Source organism: Lissotriton helveticus, chromosome 4_1, assembly GCF_964261635.1.
Source record: "Lissotriton helveticus chromosome 4_1, aLisHel1.1, whole genome shotgun sequence".
NCBI lineage: Eukaryota > Metazoa > Chordata > Amphibia > Caudata > Salamandridae > Lissotriton > Lissotriton helveticus.
Genome location: NC_136063.1, coordinates 1,056,241,585 through 1,056,262,076, shown reverse-complemented (window position 1 = coordinate 1,056,262,076; position 20,492 = coordinate 1,056,241,585). Strand labels below are relative to the sequence as shown.

General features: G+C 48.9%; 1 protein-coding gene across 6 annotated transcripts in view; it reads left to right on the top strand.

Moving 5' to 3' along the window:
* Positions 1-20,492, top strand: part of CTNND2 (catenin delta 2) — a 3,216,642-nt gene that overhangs the window by 3,161,822 nt on the left and 34,328 nt on the right. For all 6 annotated transcript variants that reach the window (XM_078687656.1, XM_078687653.1, XM_078687655.1 and 3 more), the window contains one exon: positions 20,043-20,116. In XM_078687656.1, coding sequence (XP_078543782.1) covers positions 20,043-20,116 — 74 coding nt within the window. The remainder of the gene's footprint in view (positions 1-20,042; positions 20,117-20,492) is intronic.

Below are 20,492 nucleotides of genomic sequence, written 5' to 3'. Positions count from 1 at the left end.
CTATGGTTAATCCTGAATCACCCACAAGCAATATTATTGGTTCTGGGTGTGGTCCTTCCCCGACCCAACCGACTGTCCCTGCCACTGTCTGCGCAGCAACCGTGACTGTGGCTACAAAATGGAAAAAATTGATGGGAAATCCCATTTGTGCAAAAAGAAAATAACCCCCATGTACTGGGACACCCCGGAGCAATTTACCTTGGTTGGCGAGAGTGTTAACGCTAATACTAGTGCTATCCCATCGTTCCATAACTGGTACCCATTTCAAAAGTAATAAGCACGCATTAAATTTGCCCCAGCTACCTGCCCGTACATACCGGTGTTGGCAGGAGTGCTCCCACTCAAGTATGACCATATTGAATCATGGGGAGAGCTGCATAATAAATGTGTTGATTGGCTATGTAAGAACCTTCAGTTTGACATTAAGAATATGAACAATATCATCATGGTGCGAAGAGTGGGTTAGGTCGGCGGATCTGTTAAGAACATTGAAGGGGATTGTATTGTAATAAACTCTGATTGTAGGATTACTAATATTTGGGTACTTCCCCTTGGTTATATCTATAAACCAGCTGATGAGGCCGCCCTGTCACCGTTAAGCTCACTGCACGAGCCCCTGATAGACGTTCACTTGAGTGCGGAAGGAGCCCCTGTATGTGATAATCAGTCCCTGAAAATACCGGAACATGGTCGGTCTAAAATCAAGGATAACGTTAACTGACTGGTACTAATTAGCCAATATGACATTTTAATATTCCAGGAAACCTGGGCTACTAGTGACACATGTCTTGTTGGGTTTGAGTGCCATAATATTCTTGCAACATCATCCAAAATGGGCCATGCGTCCAGTGGTTTGGCCATTTAGGTAAATATTACAGCGGGGGAGTTGCGCTAAGGCCATACCCACCCATAATGGACATTTTCAGGTTATAAGATATAAAAGTGGTATGACCCAATACCTGATAATTTCTATAACAACGATTTACAATCAATGCCTAACACTAACTTCCTAAACCTCTTGATTATATCACAACTCCAGGAGATTTGCATAATGAGAATGCATATTCATTTGACATATGTTTGGGAGAGCTGACTTTAATGCAAAGCTGGCCCCACAGGATCCTCTATTTGGAAATCTTAGCACAACCCAGATCTGTCATAGGGATGTAGAGCTAGCAGAACACGTGGCATCTCAAAATGTGAGTAATGTTATGCATTTTGCGGCCTACCAAGGCAACCACACAACTCTACCCATGTTCAGAGGCAGGGGTGGAGCCACCATATTGACTGTATTTTTATTTTGTCTAATCTAGAGGAGTTTTCATTGTATGGTAAGGTTGTTGCAACTCACTATGGGATCACAAGCTGATCGAAGTAGCATTGAAGTTGTCCCCAAAGCCAAAGTTTAGAATTTAATGTGGTGCTGGGAATTTGGAACTCTCCACGAATAACTTGCTATTGGTGTAGAGAGGTGTCGACCCTGCCCAATTACTTGATAAAGTGGTTAAGGAACATTTTGCACTATTTCAGATTTGTCTAGCAGAGCATGAAGCTAACTTATATAACCACAATTTTTTCACAACTTTGTTTTAAAAGTAAAACACTGTTAATGAAACCTTCCCATCTAACCCCCATAGTCCTAGATGTTTTAACTATGAATGCTCAAAAGTAAATCGCCAGTTGCGACAGGCCCTCGTGTCTAAGTCTAGGGATCCACAGTTGGTGACTTCCTTAAGGAAGAAATATAAGGAGCCACCTCCTTGAGGAGAATAGAGGTTCTGGACCAAAGATGGGATCTGCTGGCTAACGTGGCATGCAAAAAGAATAGTAAACTTTTCTGGGTGGCTGTCAAAGACATGCGAGCAATAAATCAGATGTTAACGCCAATCAGCTGCAACATAACTAATGAAGCCTGAATGGCGCATTTCGCTACTATATATGCGGCCACATCATTAGAAAGAGAGATACCCTTGGTGTCCATTCCTAAAGGGGTGTTGATGTCCCTGCCCAAAGTAATGGAGGCCATTGATAAGAGCATGGGTGGCAAGGGCACGTGATGGGGTACAAATAGATCTTTTTAAACATAACCCTGATCTTTGGGCCCCCCTCTTGCTCAATGTACTTAATAATTTAACTTGCTCCCCATTACCATGCCCCTGGTCAACTTCTGTTATGATGCCAATTTTTTTAAATGGGTGCTGTTACAGACCCATTTCATTGATAGACACAACATTGAAAATCCTGAGGAGGGTTATGTACAGCAAGATCAAAGACTGAGCTGAAGTGAATTCTATTTTGCACCCTTGTCAACATGGTTTTAGGAACAATGTGGGCACAGTAGAACAGTGTCTAAATTAAAATGTAATTATCAGAAAATATACCATTGCCCAACACTCAACCATCTACCTGGCATGTATGGATTTGACCTCAGCGTTTGACTATGTCAACCAATCAAAGCTGTGGTCAATACTCTTAGAGAGTGGCATAGATGAGACACTGGTGCACTTTTTAGCCCATTTATAGACATGAAAGCCAGGATCAGAATACATTCCTAGGATGGGGGGTGGGGATTCCAACGATATTGGTGTTTGGGGGTAAGGCAAGGATGTGTTTCAGCTTCTTTACGTTTTATTTTGTATATTTGTATATTAATAATTTACATCCATTTTTAACGACCCTTTCGCAAGTGGTCCCAAAAATTAAAGGGTAACTCCTAACATCCTACCATCTTTATTGTACACTGACGATGCAGTCCTAATGGGCTGCACCCCAAGAGCCCTGCACCTTTTAGCATGTGGTTTTGTGCATTTTATGGCCTCCCTAGACTTATGCACTAATTATACAAAATCTTTTATCATTTCATGTGGGTCCAAGAAGTATAAAATGAATACCCTCTCTGATAGTAGTCATAGTTTACAATGCGCAAGCACTTTTCCTCACTTGGAATTGTTTTTGCTGCTAACGGCCTGTGGACGGACCATACTGTGTACTGCAGGAATGCATAGTGGATGTACACGTACCCAGTGTCGCCGGCCTGGATCTCGTTGAATTGAACTTCGCATTGCCTAAACGGAGGCAAATGGTTGCTCTTGAACTTTTTCAACTTTTTGTGAACTATATTGGATGTTTTAATAGGGAGATATAAATTTGGAAATTATACAAGGCACTTCATCCAGGCCCAAATAGAATCGTTATTTTGAGCCCTGATGATGGCCGTACAGGACGAAACGCGTTGGCTGTATTAAGTATCCACACAACATTGATTTGGATGAGATTGGATCATTGAATCCATATTCAATTGAACTTTTGTGCTGTTGGAATAAATCTTTGGTTGCTGATATTGGATGAATTTTGCATTAATAAATATTTGGAACACAGCATTCGAGCTGAAGACTTTTTTATGAACACAACGCTTCCTCAATCTTCATACGTTTTCTAAGTGCATAAACACAGCACTCAGTCAACCTCAACTAAGGAGGGGGTTATTTGACCTATTTTACACATTTATAAGGCTCAGTGCACACCCACAGTAACCTACGGGGCTGAAGTTTAGGACATCTCCAAATGTCGTAACATTTAGAACAAAGAAAACAGGTTCTGTCATAAAATTCAAGGGGCCCGATTCCCTCACCCTAATATATGTGTCATAGTGAATTAAAGCTACACTATGGTGAAGATTATATTAGAGCCCAACCTGCACTGTTTTGGCTCGCTATATCGAAAGATAGGGCAGCGTCTTTCACAAGAGACATTATACGGGAATGCTACAATTGAGATAAAGGTATGAATATCCCATGGCTAGCTGGGTGGTTGAGAACCAGTTTGTGTAGGGTTGGCTACGGATACGCCTTTGATAAACCCGCGGATTTGGACACAGTAAGCAAAAAAGGAAGTACGGGCAGCCTTATATAAGAGCTATCACAAAGATAGAGTGGCCAAAGAGGTCAGCAAATCAAGTGTGGCCTTATTCTTAAACATTGAGAACGATCGTTCATTAGCTGGGTATCTGACCAAAGCCATGAGCCGCTAAGAAGGTAGCCTACTTTTTCTCCTTATGGCAAGTATGGTTAAGTACTTATTGTACTTTCCTCTGGATTTTTGCTCTAACCTTGATTCCTCTCCCTGCCAGTTCTACGGACGTTTGGGTCAATCTTTGTTGCATTTTCTATTTTTCTGTGGGTCCCCTTTTTAAAGAAATGTTTTAATGTTGATTATAGAGAAGCGTTTGGAACTCTTCTTGAATTCGGCATTGATTAATTATTCGCGTTGGGACTTTTTTTAAAACTGCTATCCAAGCTCGTAACTCGATGAACACTGTATGATAGTATTTTAATAATTCTGTAAGTCTTATTATTTAATGCTCTTTTAACTGTTGTGTTTATGTATGTTTTATTGATTACACCTTTTGTCTTTTATGGATGTTTATTATCCGACTAAAGTCATGAAATAAAAAATTAATGACGTGGCAGTCTCTTTGCTGTGCTGTGCCGTGTGGTTACTTCAGTCCTGCAGGGCTTACTGGGGCTTGGAGCAATCACATGATAATTGAGGGCATGAGATGAGACATGCTTAAAAATATGACTGAGCGGCACGTTGGCTGTTTTCGTGGTTTATACATGCATTGGGAGGGATGAGGGGGCAAGCCACACCGACAACCATTTCTGTGTGTAAAAGGCCGCTTTCTTGAAACAGGTGCACATCACAATTTTATTTAAACTGGCACTTTGCCTTGCAAAACCTCTCTAAACATCGAATTACCGGACCCCTTGACTTTTCCTCCCCCACCCCTAGGATCCCCACATGATAAAAACCCCCACCCTGCAACATACTATGCATAACTTCCAATAACATTAAATAATACACAATCCTATCACATAACATTTAAAACTCCTACCCTCCCAAGACCTAAAATCCTATCTTCCTTCCTCCTACTGTAACTAACGAACCTCTAATGTAAACTTCCAACCTGCTTAACCATTCCCCGCTCCTGTTCACCAACTCCCCAAACTTAACGATAAACTACCAAACTCGACTAACTTCAAAAATAACTCCGCCAGCACCTGTTCCAAGCGACAGCATCACAATAATAGAACCCCCTATGCACCTGTTCCAAACATGGACCCATCCGAAAGAACCTACCCTAACATCCTCCCGCAAAAAAAAAAAACCCAGGGAGTGAGGGCAGGGACAAAAAACCTAACCTATAGGGCTCCCAGCCACCAGGTCACCAGAACATAAAATGGTGGCTGGGCAAGCGCTACACTTCCCTAAATAGCCTTGGGCTACTTTCCGAAATTGGGCTGCCTTTGGGCTACTCCAAAGGCAGCCCAAAGCCACAAAATGGCTGCTCCCGTCTAGCCCCCACCCCCTCCCAATCTGCCTGGGGGGCAGACCTTGCGGTGCTCGGCTGCCCCCCAAACCCCCCTTGGGATAGATGAGGGGACAAGCCACACCGACAACCATTTGTGTGTGTAAAAGGCTGCTTTATTGAAACAGGTGCACATCACAATTTTATTTAAACTGGCACTTTGCCTTACAAAACTAAAACCTCTCTAAACATCGAATTACCTGACCCCTTGACTTTTCCTTCCCCAACCCCTACGATCCCCTCATGATAAAACCCCCCACCTCCAACATACAATGCATAACTTCCAATAACATTAAATAATACACAATCCTATCATATAACATTTAAAACTCCTACCCTCCCAAGACCTACAATCCTATCTGCCTTCCTGCAACTGTAACTAACGAACCTCTAATGTAAACTTCCAACCTGCTTAACCTTTCCCCGCTCCTGTTCACCAACTCCCCAAACTTAACGATAAACTACCAAACTCCAGCCAAACTTGGCCAACTTCAAAAACAACTCTGCCACCCACGAAAAGGCGGGAGGGTAGGCGACTACACCGCCTCCCCCTTTTCCTGCCCCCCCAACCCTAACTCACCGCCCAGTCGAACCTCACTAACTACCCTCTCACTCTGTGCGCACTCCCAGCATCCTGGACAGCACTTCACGTAATTCTAACAAATAAAGATCCATACCAAGGCGTGAAAGGTGAACACCGTCGCCCCTAAACAACTCCGGCGCATCATACCGAATGTCCCTGTGCCATATTCTCAAAGCCTAAATATTGACAAAACCAAACCAGTTACACATTCACCTTCCTCCTGGCCTTATCTACTGCCCTGGGATTCACTGCAACTCTCCACACCCGACGCGAAACAAACTCCGTCCAGACCACCATGCACCCTGACTACTGCCGCTTAATCTCCTCCAAATCCTTCCTCATGGCCCTCATCAACACCAGTCCCGTCTCTCTGACCATGTCGTTCTCCCCTAGATGGAGGACCAAGACATCCAGACAACTACCCGCCACCAACATCCCGTTAAGCGTCACCCACAGTTCCCTCCAAAGCATTCCCCCCTTTCCTTTCCAACACACATTAAACACATTAGGATTCAACCCAAGGTTCTCTCCAAAATAACTGGCATGGGCCTGCACTTGGGCCCATTTAACAAATGAGTGGCCCACGATCCACACTGACATATACCTGGAGAGGGGACCCGCCACCGAACCTGAAACGAAAAACATGAGTAAGTACAGGAGCAACATACACAACCGCGCTCTCACTGGCTAGAAGTGCAGCACACGTAGCGCCTGTAGCAGTTGGACAACCACCTGCCCAAGCGCATAATGTACCCTTGCTCCAACCTCTGCTGTGTGCCTCTGATGCCGTAGCTCCCCCCATCCAAGCCCAGCAGGGCTAAAGCCTTCCGCAATATAGTCAGCAGCTGCAAGCCTGTAGCCGTGCGCCCATCCGCGTGTCTGAAAACCACCCCGTCCACCGACGCCCCAGCCCTCTGTCTCAACCCCCACCGCACAGGGCATATCCAAATCGAATCCACCGCCCGCAAGGATACCCACCTACCCACGCCCCTCTGGTCCGTCTTAGACTTCCGAAGCCAAAGACATACCTCGGTCCCTCTAAAAGACACTTCTGACCATAAACTCCCGGCATCTCCTCTGGCTCCCAACAACTTAGACACCCGAAAAGCCCCCGCAAATATCCACGACATCAGCGTGGAAAACAGGCAGATTTCCTCGCTGTCCTTGCAAACCCGTGGCAAGGCTCCCACCACCCATTCCAGCCGATCCCAAGACAATGGTTGCCTGACCCGGCATGCCCTCCCACACTCCCGGGCCCAACCCTCCAGCATCCTCGAACAGAGCTCCCCCACAGATGGCACGTAACCCCACAGGAGTTTACCCATAAAGGCGATCCCCTGCCAATTAATGACAGGATAAATGGTATAACGTCCTCCTGCCGCGCCCTCCCCGAAGGCCGTCATCTCGCCCCAGAAGCCACAAACTCCTCCCATGCTGTCATGTAAGTCACCTTAGTCGATTGCGCCAAGGAACCTAAAGCCAGCTGCAACATCCTTTGTTGCCTACGTACCACAATTGCGGCGGCATGCCGGTTGGGTCCCGATCCGCGTCCTTGGCTAACCCACTGAATCTCCCCCACTGCAAACGAGACAAAGCATCGGTTATGTCATTGTCGACCTCGGGCATGTGCACCGCATGAAAAGCAATATCATGCCGCAAGCAGCCCAGCACAAACACTCACAGCAGCTTCAGCACCTGCGCATCCCTGGCCGACTGCCGATTCACCACCTCCACTACAGCCATGTTATCCACATTGAATGTCACTCATCTGTGGGCCAACAAATCCCCCCAAAGCGAGATCGCCACCACCAAAGGGAAGAGCTCCAGAAACACAATGCTCCTACCACCCCCGCCCACTCCAGGGGCCACTTCTCTGCACACCACCTCCCCTGCCAGTACAGCCCGAAGCCCCGCCGCGTCTGAAAAGATTTGGACATCCCAGACAAGGTCATCCCCCCTCTGCATGGGGATCCCGTTAAAGTTCTGCAAGAAGAACTGCCACATCCTCAGGTCCTCGCGAATCACCGCGGACAGCCGCATGTGATGATGCGGCGACCTCCACCCGGCCAAAGCCCTGCCCTACCTCCTACAGAAAGTCCGCACCACTCTGCAAGTGAAATTGAGGTGACCCAACAGCACCTGTATTTCCAAGACCGTGACTTTGTGTCGTGCCAACATCATGTCCAGCAGCTCCAACATTTGCTGCTTCTGGTCCGCTGGTAAACGGGCCTCCATTGCCCCCGAGTCCAGCTCAATTCCCAAGAATGACAGCGCCGTGCACGGCCCCACTGTCTTCTCTGGTGCCAATGGCACGCCCAACTCCCCCATGATCTCCTGAAACCTGTCTAGCGTAACTTGGCAGTCCGTGGAGCCTGTGGTGCCGACCGAGAAAAAGTCATCCAGGTAGTGCGTTACTCCTTGGTGACCCATCTGTTCCGTGAACAACCATTGTAGGAACATACTGAAACATTCAAACGGTGCGCAAGGCATTGAGCAGCCCATCGGCAACGCTTTGTCCACGTACCAGCGGCCGTTAAACTGGATCCCCAGTAAGCTCCAATCGTCTGGGTGGGCTGGAAGCAGCCGGAAAGCCGACTTGATGTCGCACTTTGCCATCCTCGCTGTTGCGCCCGCGGTCAACACCAAGGACATGGCTGCGTCAACAGAGGAATAAGACACCGAAGTCTCCCGCTCATCAATGTAATCATTTACAGAGCCACTTTCGGGCCACAACAAATGTTGAATGAGGCAAAACTGCCCCTTTTCTTTCTTTGGCACTACCCCAATGAGGGACACAATCAAATCCACCAACGGCCAATCCTCAAAGGGTCCGACCATGCGGCCCTCATCCACTTCCTTATCCAGCTTGCCCTGCACCACCTCCGAGTGCTCCTTGGCAGACCTCAAATTGTCAGCCCACCTCCGAACCCGTGGCCCCTCATAGCCCAGACTAAATCCCTCCAGAAACCCCGTCCGCAAACGAGCCGCAGCCCCTTCATCTGGGTAATCCTGTAGAGCTGCTACCAAACGGTCCACTCTAACTGGAGTACGAACCCTTTGGCCCAGGCCCCTTGGCCCCTCTACCACCTCCAGATTGCTGTTGGGTCCCTGATCGAAAACTCCCTGCCTGCCCGTGCTGTCCCCCCTGCTGCTGCCCCATAGCTCCCCAGCACCTGACCAGGGGATACCCCACAGCCCGAACATTCATGTCGAACCCGGCAATGTTCCCTATCACATGCCCCTTTAGTGTAATCCCAACATGTTCCTTGTGAACCTGCCTGGGTCTTCGCCCCTGCCCCCACCCCCCCTCGGGTGGGGCGGCCCTGAAAGGGCTGGTAGATTATAGGCTGCCCGCTCGCAGTAAATATGGTCTTACCCGACCCAGCCAGTCCCATCTGCTGCCACAAATCGGTTTCCAGCTCACCCCATTTTGCTTCGGGGTCCCATGCCATGCAGGCCCTGAACTCCTCGTCATACTGGGCCCACGCGTAACCACCCCCCGTAATCTGGGCCTTCCGGATGACATCCATATATTTAAACATGGACACCGACCGCTCTGGAAACTTCTCGGAATACCCGCTGGCGAAAATTAAGAAGGCCGCCGTCCAATTTTCGATCGTAAGAGGCACCTTCGGCCTCTTCTGGAGTTCATACTCCTCCTCCTTAGAACCTTCCTTCAACCTCACTTCCCGGTGCAGGAGTTTTCATATCTCCACATACTCCCCCTTCCATATGCGCTCCTTAGTAGATAACATCAAATGAGCTCCTAACGGCTTTGTTACCCCCATATACGGCAGCCCCTTGATCTTCAATTCCTTACTTTCTGGTTTCACCACCTCCTCCCCGGTCGCGCCTGCGCCCGCCCCGCTCGCGGCCCCGGCTGCCCCTCTCCCTTTAGTCCCCTCAATCCCCGCCCCCGAGGGCCCACGCCTGCGTCTTTGTTGTCCCCCGGTGCCTTCCCTACGGGCCCCACCATCTCCTCGTCTGGGCCCACCCCTTTGTCAGACACATATTTCCCCTTCCGTAACCAGTCCCCCCTACCCCTTCCTTCCCCCCACACCCACTGAGACCATGCGCGCCGCTGCCAGCACTGCTCGTTTACCTGGCGCCAAGGAAGCTGCACACCGCTCTCCACGTCTCCGATCCAGGGACGCCGTTCTCGTCTTCCAGCGCAATGTCCGGGCCGTACTCCCCATCTGGCCCCGTGACACCTGTAACAACTATCAACATTGTTACTCCCCCCCCCCCCCCCCTCCACCCTCACCATCTCTCAGCTCTCCTTTCTCCATAATGTTGCCATCCTCAATTAACTGCACATCTCTAGCAACACAAGCCCTTCCGGCCGGCGGCGCCGACTGCACCCTGCTAGAAGCATTAAAAAACACATTTGCCTCGCTCCTCTGCCGATGCTGTTCCCCAAGCCGTACCGGCCCTGTTGGTGTAGGGGTCAGCGAGCCCGCCGTGGGCCTTCGTCTGCCGGCCGCGACGGGATCCCCCGCCGGTACCGGGCACGCCGCCGGAGGCTCAGCCCTCCCTACGCCTTGGCGCCAGTGGGCCGTCCCTAGCCCTGCCAAGTCTGGAACCCCACGACGCACGTCCTCCTGAAAAAGAAACGGCAGGTCTGGTGTGCTGGGTCCCTCGGTCTGCACCTCGCCCGCATCCCCATATCGCCCCTGCACACCGGCCGCCCAAGACATACCGACAGCCCTAAGGTCCACCTTCCCTCCCCCATCCTCCTCGTCCTCGCTCCACGCCAATCCCCCGACCCCCGCCCCCCTCATCTGAGGAGGCCCCCCAAACACCCCAATCCCCTCTTCCCGGGCCCCCCCTCTCCCCTCCCCCCCGCCACGGGGAGCCTAACACCCCACCCTCACTCTGCGCTGTGCTTCCGCCTGTCCCCTTCCGCCCAGGAGTCAAAGACATCCAGCCCCTCCCAGTCCCTTTTGCTGCCCTCCGATTCCAAAAGCAGCCGAGACATCCCCCCACTTCTGCCCGCCAGCCCCCACTCCCCCAGACCCTTCCACTACCCTGCCTGCCTCCGCTCCCTCTGTGCCCCCCACACCGCCTTCTCCTGCAATAGGGCCCCCTCCCGAGCTCCCCATCCACCTGCGGCCATGCGATATCCCTCCCGACTCCCCCCCCCCCACCACCACCCTCCCTAGGACCACCTTCTTCCCTCGTTCGCGGCCTCTGCTATATGAGGACCGAGTTGGGGAGGGGCTCTCCCCCCTCCCCGCGCACACCTTCACACTCGCAACCATCTCCCCCTCATAACTGCCCGCCCCCTCGCGGCCGCTCCCGTGCTTGTGGAGCGGCCAACACACTTAGCGCCTGAGGCGGGGAGGCACTCCCCGTGCCTCCCCTACACTGCCTTGCACCATCCCCACTCGTGCCCCTGGCTGCCACCATTTGGGCCTGCGCGTCCCCCACAGACGCCCCATGCCCACCTCCCGTCCTACTGTGACCGCTCCTGATGGACCGGGGCGGTCAGAAGATGCCCTCGAGGGCGGCAGGTAGATGCACTCGGCACTCCCCTGCCACGACTTTCGCCTGTTCACGGCCCGCCCCCCACGCTCAGACCTCCCCCATCCAGGGCTGCGCCCCTGGCATCCGCGCAGCCCTGTCAGCTCACCTGCACCTTCGCCGTCTTGCGGGGCGGCGAACAGGCCAGAACGTCCGCCGCCACGCCCGCGGACGCGCGCCTCACAGGGCGAGCTTCGCCCTGGGGGCCCACCAACATATCCATCCGACCTGCCTCCCTGAGCAGGCGGATAGCTTCTAATACTCGATAATCCTCACTAGCCATCCCCATCACGATCGCCACAAACTGCACACAACAACTACAAAGGCCTCGACTAACAAAAAACCTAACCTACAGCGCTCACCAGAACCTAAAATGGTGGCTGGGCAAGCGCAACACTTCCCTAAATAGCCTTGGGCTACTTTCCGAAATTGGGCTGCCTTTGGGCTACTCCCAAGGCAGCCCAAAGCCACAAAATGGCTGCTCCCGTCTAGCCCCCACCCCCTCCCAATCTGCCCGGGTGGCAGACCTCGCGTCCTCGGCTGCCCCCCAAACCCCCGTGCTACAGATATCAACGAGGACATGCGATCTGTTACGTCTTCTTTACTTTTCTAAGTGGAAACAAGATGTCACTCAGTAGCTTAGTTTTAACAAGGGTTGTTTGTGACTCATGAAGTTTGATGAAACTGAGGTTCTGTGTTTGTGGTGTCTGGCACGGGTGGACGTCACAAAGATTAGTGAGCTCATTCTGTACCGGATGTGTTTTATGTCAAGTGAGGGACCAAAAGCGAGAGGGAAAGACGAGAAATTTGAATTTGTAATCTGGAGCAAAAGTCCGAGCCGTGGCTTATTTTATTTGCTCATTGGAGAAGTGTGGCTCACTGGTTAGAGGAGGCAGACCCTGAAGCAGAGGTCAGACCCGGGACCAGGGTTCTATTCCCGACGCGGCAGGGTCTTGAGCCCAAATGTCCACGGACTCGATAATTCTCGCTTCGGTGCCTACTCCAATCACGGGTTCACACTCTGCAACTCTGGGCAATAGCTTGCTTAATCTCCACTACGGCCCCCCTGTGGTGGGATGCCTGGCTTTCACCTTGGGGATGCCCAGTAGGGGTTATCTCACAGGGAAAAAGCCAGGACGGGTTCCCAAAGCAAGCGCCTTGAGACCTTGCTGTGATAGGCGCTATATAAGAACCTGTTATGTTATGTTATGTTATGTTATTGTCATTTTTATTGCGCACAGATGCTCCAGCTAAGGAGCGTCCTGGCGCAGGGAAAGGTGGACACAACACAACACTAAAACAGGAAAAAGAGAAGGAAGTAGAGATTTAAAACAAATGGGTTTTTAGGGCCCTACGAAATGCTAATAAGTCGTCTAACAGGCGGATTTCTAAAGGAAGAGCGTTCCAGAGAATCGCAGCTCTCACGCGAAAGGAACGACCGCCCATGCGGCTGAGTCTGAAGCGTGGGACAACCACAAGGGATTGACCAAGAGATCTGAGAGGGCGAGTCGGGACATAGGGAGATACAAGATTATTAAGTATCTCTGGTGGACCGTAAGGTGTTAGAAGTAGGACAGGTCCGAGGCAAACCGACCACCGCCCTCGCCGCAGCATTCTGTACCCGTTGTAGGCGAAGGATCTCCGCTTGGTTTGCTCCAAGTAGGAGCGAACTGGCGTAGTCCAACCGGGAAATAATCATCGCTTGGATGACCAGCTGTCTTGTCGGGGCATCAAAAAATTTGAGCACCGGTCTTAACCCACGTAGGACACCAAAACAACCTGCCGCCACTCTCTTAGTGTGGGTCGTAAAACAGAGAGTGTGATCAAGCCACACTCCCAGGTTTCTAAGTTCCACCACTGGTAAAGGGGCCGGCCCCAGCTCAGGCGGCCACCAACTGTCACCCCAGCGGTCCGCATCTGTTCCCACGATCATCACCTCAGTTTTTTTCGCGTTCAGCTGGAGACAGTTGTTATTCATCCAGCTGGCCACCTCTCTCAGCCCATTTCGGAACCTGGGGGCGTCCTGCTCGGCATCCCCGCTGATCGTAACCTCTAGCTGCGTGTCATCGGCATAAGAGACCATGGTTAGGCCCCACTGCCTGGCGACCTCAGCCAGCGGTTGCACGTACAGGTTGAAAAGCGTGGGACTCAGCGAGGAGCCCTGGGGGACCCCCAGGTCCAATGGATGGTACTTGGACTGAAAAGGAGGGGTGGCAACGCAGAAGGAGCGATCGCTAAGGAAGGAGCGGAACCACTGCAGAGCAGAGCCACAAATGCCAATGTCCTCCAGGCGGTGTAGAAGGATGCGATGAGACACAGTGTCAAAGGCAGCGCTAAGATCTAATAGAATAAGCGCTGCCGTTTGACCTGCATCCAACACAATCCGCAGATGTTCTACCATTGCCAGAAGGGCCGTCTCCGTGCTGTGACCAGCACGGAACCCATTCTGCATGGGATCGAGGACATTGGCCCGGGTCATATGCTCAGCGAGGGCCAGATTAACGTGGGCCTCCATGACTTTGGCCGGCCAGGGAAGCAAAGAAATAGGGCGGTAGTTTTCTGGTTTTAAAGGATCCAAAGATGGGTTTTTCAGGATCGGGGAAACCACCGCTTGCTTCCACTTGGCGGGAACGATGCCTGAGGTCAGGGAGAGATTGATCAATGAGCACACTATCGTGCGCCCCTGAAAGGAGGGGTCCCTGAAAAGGGCAGATCTTAAAGGGTCCGCAGGCGAACCAGATTTGACTCGCTGTGCCCACTTGGCAAACTCATCCCCAGAAAGAATGGGGAGAGGGTGCAGCGACGGACAGCTACGAGAGCCATTCAGGGGGATCGAGGACAGCGTCGTACAAGGGAACGACTGGTAGATGTTTTTATCTTTGTCCAGGAAAAAAGAGGCTAAAGTTTCACAGTGGGAAATGGAACTGTCCACTTGCGGAGCAGCCCTCTTAGCCATCAGATCTTTGATAGTTTTAAAGATGGTCTTAGATGGATTGAGGCTGCTACGAAATTCTGTCGCGTAGAACGCCGCACGGGTTCTGCATATGGCTCGATGGTAGAGCTTGATAGAAGCCAAATACGCCGTTTTTTTAACAGCATCATACGTCTTTCGCCACTCCCTTTCTGCCCGTCTACAAGAGCCCTTCAAAGCGCGGAGAGCACTGTCATACCAAGGGCTCGCCTGCCGGGAACTGGATCTACTAGAGATGATGGGTACAAGAGCGTCAAGCGCCTTAGTAATCCAGTTACAGAACAGGTCATAGCCCAAGGTAGCATTAAGCAGAGGGCCTAATGGCTCTTCAGCCATGATGTGATGAAGGTCCTCTAGCCTAAGCTTGTTCCAGTGGCGCCGAGGAATCCACTTGGGAGGTGGAATAGTAGGGGTTACTGGAAGGGGTAGCCAGACGGACACCAAAAAGTGGTCAGTCCATGCCACAGGAGAAACAGCCGAAACGTGGGCATCCGTTAGGTTGGTAAAAAACGGATCCAGAATGTGACCGGCCACATGTGTGGGTTGGGAAACAAGTTGGCTCAACTGGAGGGCCTCCAAGTCCGCCAGAAAACCCCTGATAGCTCCAGTCTCTTGCCTGTCAAAGTGGAGGTTAAGGTCACCTAAGATAGAAAAATTTGCGCAACCACTCGCCAGCGTGCTCACCGCCTCCGGGAAAGCACCCCTGAAAGCAACATCGCTGCCTGGGGGGCGATAAACGACCATCCCTGAGACCGAGAACTGGGGGCTATTGATGATCTTAAAGAGGGCGCTTTCGCACCCAGCAATCTGCAGACCCGTCCAGGTGCACGCAAAAGTAGATTTAATAACTAAGGCGATGCCTCCACCTCTGGACAAGCGGTTACATGTAAAAAGTGAATAACCGGGAGGACAGGCCAGATTGACTATGGCAACATCAGTGTCCTGAAGCCAGGTTTCTGTGATGACAAACAGGTCTGGCAGCTCATCCGTAATGAGATCTGCAATGGACAGGTGGTGTTTTACCAGAGATCTGGTGTTGAGATTTAGGATCCGTAGACCATGAACCAAATCCCTAGTCAGCGGGGGCGCGCAAATGCGTGCTCGTGGAACAGAGGGGGTGTCACAGTCTCGAATACCTACTGGCAGGCCCAGCGACCACCTCTTACAGGCACACTGATACGGGCCACACAGCGGGTGGTATGGAGCAAAAGTGCACCGTGGGAGAGACTTCCCAATTGCCCGGAGCGAGACACTTTGACATTGACATTGACATTAAAAGCAGACAGAAAGTGGAGATGTTTACCAACGCACATACTTCGAGCACAAATAATAATATAATCTTTATTCGGAATTTCAGAATTAGAAATCCATAAAAGCATGATAATACATATTAAAACAGTTATATAGAAAAAAAGTGCAAAGTGGTTGCATATAACAGGTAAGTTCCACATCTGACTTATGAAAACGTTAATTTGTTTGAGGAAATTACTTTAAAGATTTTTTCTGTGTCTATGTATACACTTCAGAAAATTAAGAACATGGTAACAAGTAGCTTCAGTGTCCAAAAGCTGTAGACACAGCATGGCAGGGCGACATTGTCTGAGACCCCAGGATTTTAATAAAGTCAACAGCCAGATCTTACGATGTTCGTGATAAAACTTGCAAAACAAGACAGTATGCAAGGTAGTTTGTATTGACTTTTCGTCACAGGGGCATAAGGGTGGATTCGGATCCCAAACATTTGCTGTTGGAAAAGCTACCAGTCTGTGAAACATGTTTAGTCTAAATCTTGTCAGTAGGAAGCGGTCAAAAATACCAATATTAAGGTTTAGATAGGGCTGAATTAAAAGAGTAGATTGGACCATTATCGCGTGTTGAACGGATGGTTTGCCTGCTTCAGATTGTAATCTCAGGTTTTCCAAATGTCCCAGGGCTAATGCTTTTAGTTGTTTCTTTGTGAGTTCTCTGATTTTTTTCAGGGTTTGAATAATATTGCTCTGCCCCAAGGTCAATGCAAAAGTTCCTGATATAGGCTAACCATTTGATTTTTAGGGCATGATCCAATGTCATAGCGTCTGCCACTATCATCTTGGTAAGGTCATTTTTTTCCGAAGTCCAGATACGGCGCCATAAAAGTAGCGGTTGGATTTTTGCAAGGTCCTCAATATGTGGGACACCTAGTTCAGCGTGGCAAGCATAGGTTGAGGATCGCTTTGGGGCCATCAGAAGGAACCTTAAAAAGTTATTTTCTGCTATTTGCAGGGAAGTGACGTCCGTGTGACCCCATAAACTTGCTCCATACAGGGCTGTCGGTAGGCATTTGGCCCTATATATCGCTAACAGTTCCACGGGCGGTCGTTTTCCCAGTTTTTGTGAAAACGTCACCAATGCCGCTAGCGCTCTTTTAAAGCAGTGTTTCCTCGCTTCCACTGCCTTTTTCCAGGACAATTTGTTGTCTATTGTAATTCCCAGATAGCAGTATTCAGTTGCAGAGTCTATTTTTTGATTATTAAGGGTAATGTTTTTCAGATGTTTTCTCCCAGCACCTGCCGTCATCACAAAAGTCTTTTTCACGTTTATGTGAAGGTCTAGGGTACCCATAAACTGAGAATACCTGTTGAGGGTCTTTTGGAGTTCACGGGGAGTCCGTGCCAGAAGGACAGCGTCGTCCGCGTAGAGCAGAGCGGGAATCGGGCGTTGTTTTGCCTGTGGGAGGTCCCGGGCGCCCTTCAAGAGCTCAACCTCCAAGTTGTTAGTGTAGAGGGAGAAAAGGAAAGGCGCCAGGACACATCCTTGTCTGACTCCACGCTCCACTCTGAAGGACGTTGTCAGCTCTCCCTTTGTGCCAAAACGGACTCTAGCAGAGGGCTTGGAGTACATTTCCCTTAGAAAATTCAGGAGTGGCGGATCTACCCCCATTTGGGCTAAGAGGGACCACAATTTGGTGTGAGAAACACAGTCAAACGCCGCGGACAAGTCCACATAAATCATATAAAGTTTATCTTTTTTGGCGTGTATATGTTTTCCAATGATCACGGAAAGGTTTAGGGCTTGCTCCACTGTTCCAAAGCCCTCTCTAAAGCCAAATTGTAGTTCAGACAGTATGCCTCTCTCCCCCACCCAGTCCTGAAGTCGCTCCAGGATCACCCTACCTGCCATCTTTCCCAATGAGTCCAACAAAGATATTGGGCGGTAGCAAGCAGGGTCCAGGCGGTTACCCTTCATGAATATCGGTACCATGACGGACCTTGTCCAGGACTCCAGGATTCCTTTCTTTGCCGCTGCCGTACACACCCTGGTAATGATCGGGGCCCAAAGATCTGTGTTATACTTGAAGAAGTCAGCCGGGACTCCATCCGGGCCTGGTGCTTTTCCATTTTTGCTTGAGTTCAGGGCCAGAAGGATCTCGGAGATTTCAAAGTCTATTTGAATAGGGTAGAGCGGAGCTTTTAAATTCTCATCTTCAGTTTCTTGCTCAGAGGATGGTTTTTGGAAGATTTTTGAGAAGTGTGATACCCATTCTGACTCATCTATCGCAACTTCAATTTTTGGGTTTGTGTCGTCAGCCAAAAAAGGGGTTCTTATTACTCTCCAGAAGGCCTGACTATTTTTTTCCTGCGCACTAACGTGGAGTTCATCCCATAAAGCTTGCTTTAATTCCGCTTTTCTCTTTTTTCTGATTGTAAGGTATTCCTTTCTTAGAGCGGATATGGTATGAGGATCCCTTTCATCTTTGTTTAGTGCTACTTTGAGTTTTGAATGAGCCTGAGTACATTCTTGATTAAACCATCCTTTTAAACGGCGTGGTCCAGCTTTATGTTTTGCTGTGAGTAGGGACTTTGTTTTTTCCATAATTTGAGCGAAGCTATTAAGAAGTTCCTCATCTTCTATCAGTGTATCTAAGCATTTCTTGATTTGGGGGTATACTGATTTTATCAAGTCTTTGGTGATTTCCTCTGGGTTTATCTTCCCCCACTTTATTGTGTACCCATTCAGTTGGCCCAGGTTTATATTATCCTGGGTCAGTGCACTAGCTATCGTCATAGGGAGAGATTGTTGCTGATTTATAATCATTTCCATTTTAAGAATAGCGTGGTCACTTTGAATGTTGGGTATGACTTCAAAGCTGTTTACTCTGGGTTGTAGACTAGCTGATATTATAATGTAATCAACCGTAGTGCTGAGGGCTCTTTTTGATTCAGCGCTAGCCGCCCGTACTACCTGAGCCCTCATCGCCGTCGGCCGCCTTGATTAACTCAGGCGCTGCCACGCTGTAACTGCCCTTGGCCACACCAAACAACTGCAGACGCCGCATCCGTTGCTTCCGCCAGGGAATCCAGAGACCACACTACCATCTTTGCGTGCACAACACTGCTCGTAATTCGACAACCCTGTCCTGATGACGATCCCGACTCAAGGGGATCGAAACGCCGTCGACACCACAGCGCAATTTTATGGCGCAACTAACGTTTTTGGCTCCTGTAAAATTGTTCCTTCCATGATTTAAGTGACTATAACTTAATCCTGCGGAGCCATCACTGTATAACTTCATTGTCACTTTGCGCCGCTCACGCTGTCCACGTTCAGCACTTGCATCTTCACCTTTCACCAATTGTAAATATCACCATTCACCAAGTGCCTTCGGGTTGTCACATGATTTTCCCTGTACAGTGCTGTTTAACTGTATTTCCATGTGAAACACCCTCCTTTGAATTGGTTAATAACAAGCTTTCAAACCATATGAGCCTACTTGTTTCTTGTTCATATAATGCTAACTGCATATATCATTTAACTGCCTTTAACTGATACCTGTTGGGAATTGTTGTTCTTTATAAAATCAGATATGGATTACTTTTGTAGCTATTAAATGTATTATACATATCCACTGGATCAGTAACTAGGACACAGAAAAAGTAGAGTAAGAGTAAATAGAATCCAAATCTGTGTCACAAATAAGGATCTGCCGAATTTCCATATGCAGTTTCCACGTGGAAGGCTTAACACAGAAAGCTATTTTCCACATGAATACCAAAAGACATAAAAAAAAAAAATATATGGTATTTAACATTTACCCTACCCATGCTTGTTTTGATTTTCCACAAAGGAGAAAATATCAGGAGTAGTGATATGGAACTTACACTAGGCAATGTTACTAAAACCACAGCTTTGCCTGAAATACACCTGAGGGTTTTTGACCCAGACCAGAAGTAACACATCTCAGCTATATAGACAGTTATGAGCATACCAATGGTGGGCCTTAAAGTTTATTTATAAATGTGACCCACTGTTAGCAAGCATCTTCCACAAGTGGCAAGAGACATAGAAAGTTTAGATGATATGTCAATATGTGTTGGTTTACGTCCTATCCTCCCTTTACTATAGATTCGTAAAATGCTGCATCTACAACCAGTAGTAATCATCTTGCAAAAACATGATGGAATGCTTAGACCAAACTGCTTTCTATAATATATAACATAAATGCCCCTTACATATGTGTTTGAGAAAGTGTTTTTCTAAAGGAAGGCAAGATATGTATTTGTCCAACAGTGTGTGATAATTGTTTCATGTGTTCTTTTTTGTCCACTTTTTTACTTTAGCACAAAACACTGGAACCTCAACTTTGTACAGGAATTCCTATGGTACACCTGCTGATGATATGAAGCATAATCAGGTAAAAAAAAGTAAAAATAAATATATATCATAAATAAATATATATTGGTTTTTAATTATATGACAAGAATAACCACAGTAGTAGTAATTCATGTGTCCCTTTTTACCATTTCACAACTACACCCCACTGTATTAAAAACACATGCAGCTGACTATTGACAAGAGAATGAAGTATATCAAGTATGTTTACGTGCATTGCCCACTGGCTTACTTTGGTATTCACTCTCAACATACATTTGAAGACCAACACTGAATAATTGCACTAATCTGCATAATTCGCACATTTTATATGGATTTATTGCACATCTGTAGGCATTTTGTGCCCTATCAGCTTAATTTAAAAAATGCACATTACCTACACCTAGCTCCCTCTGTTC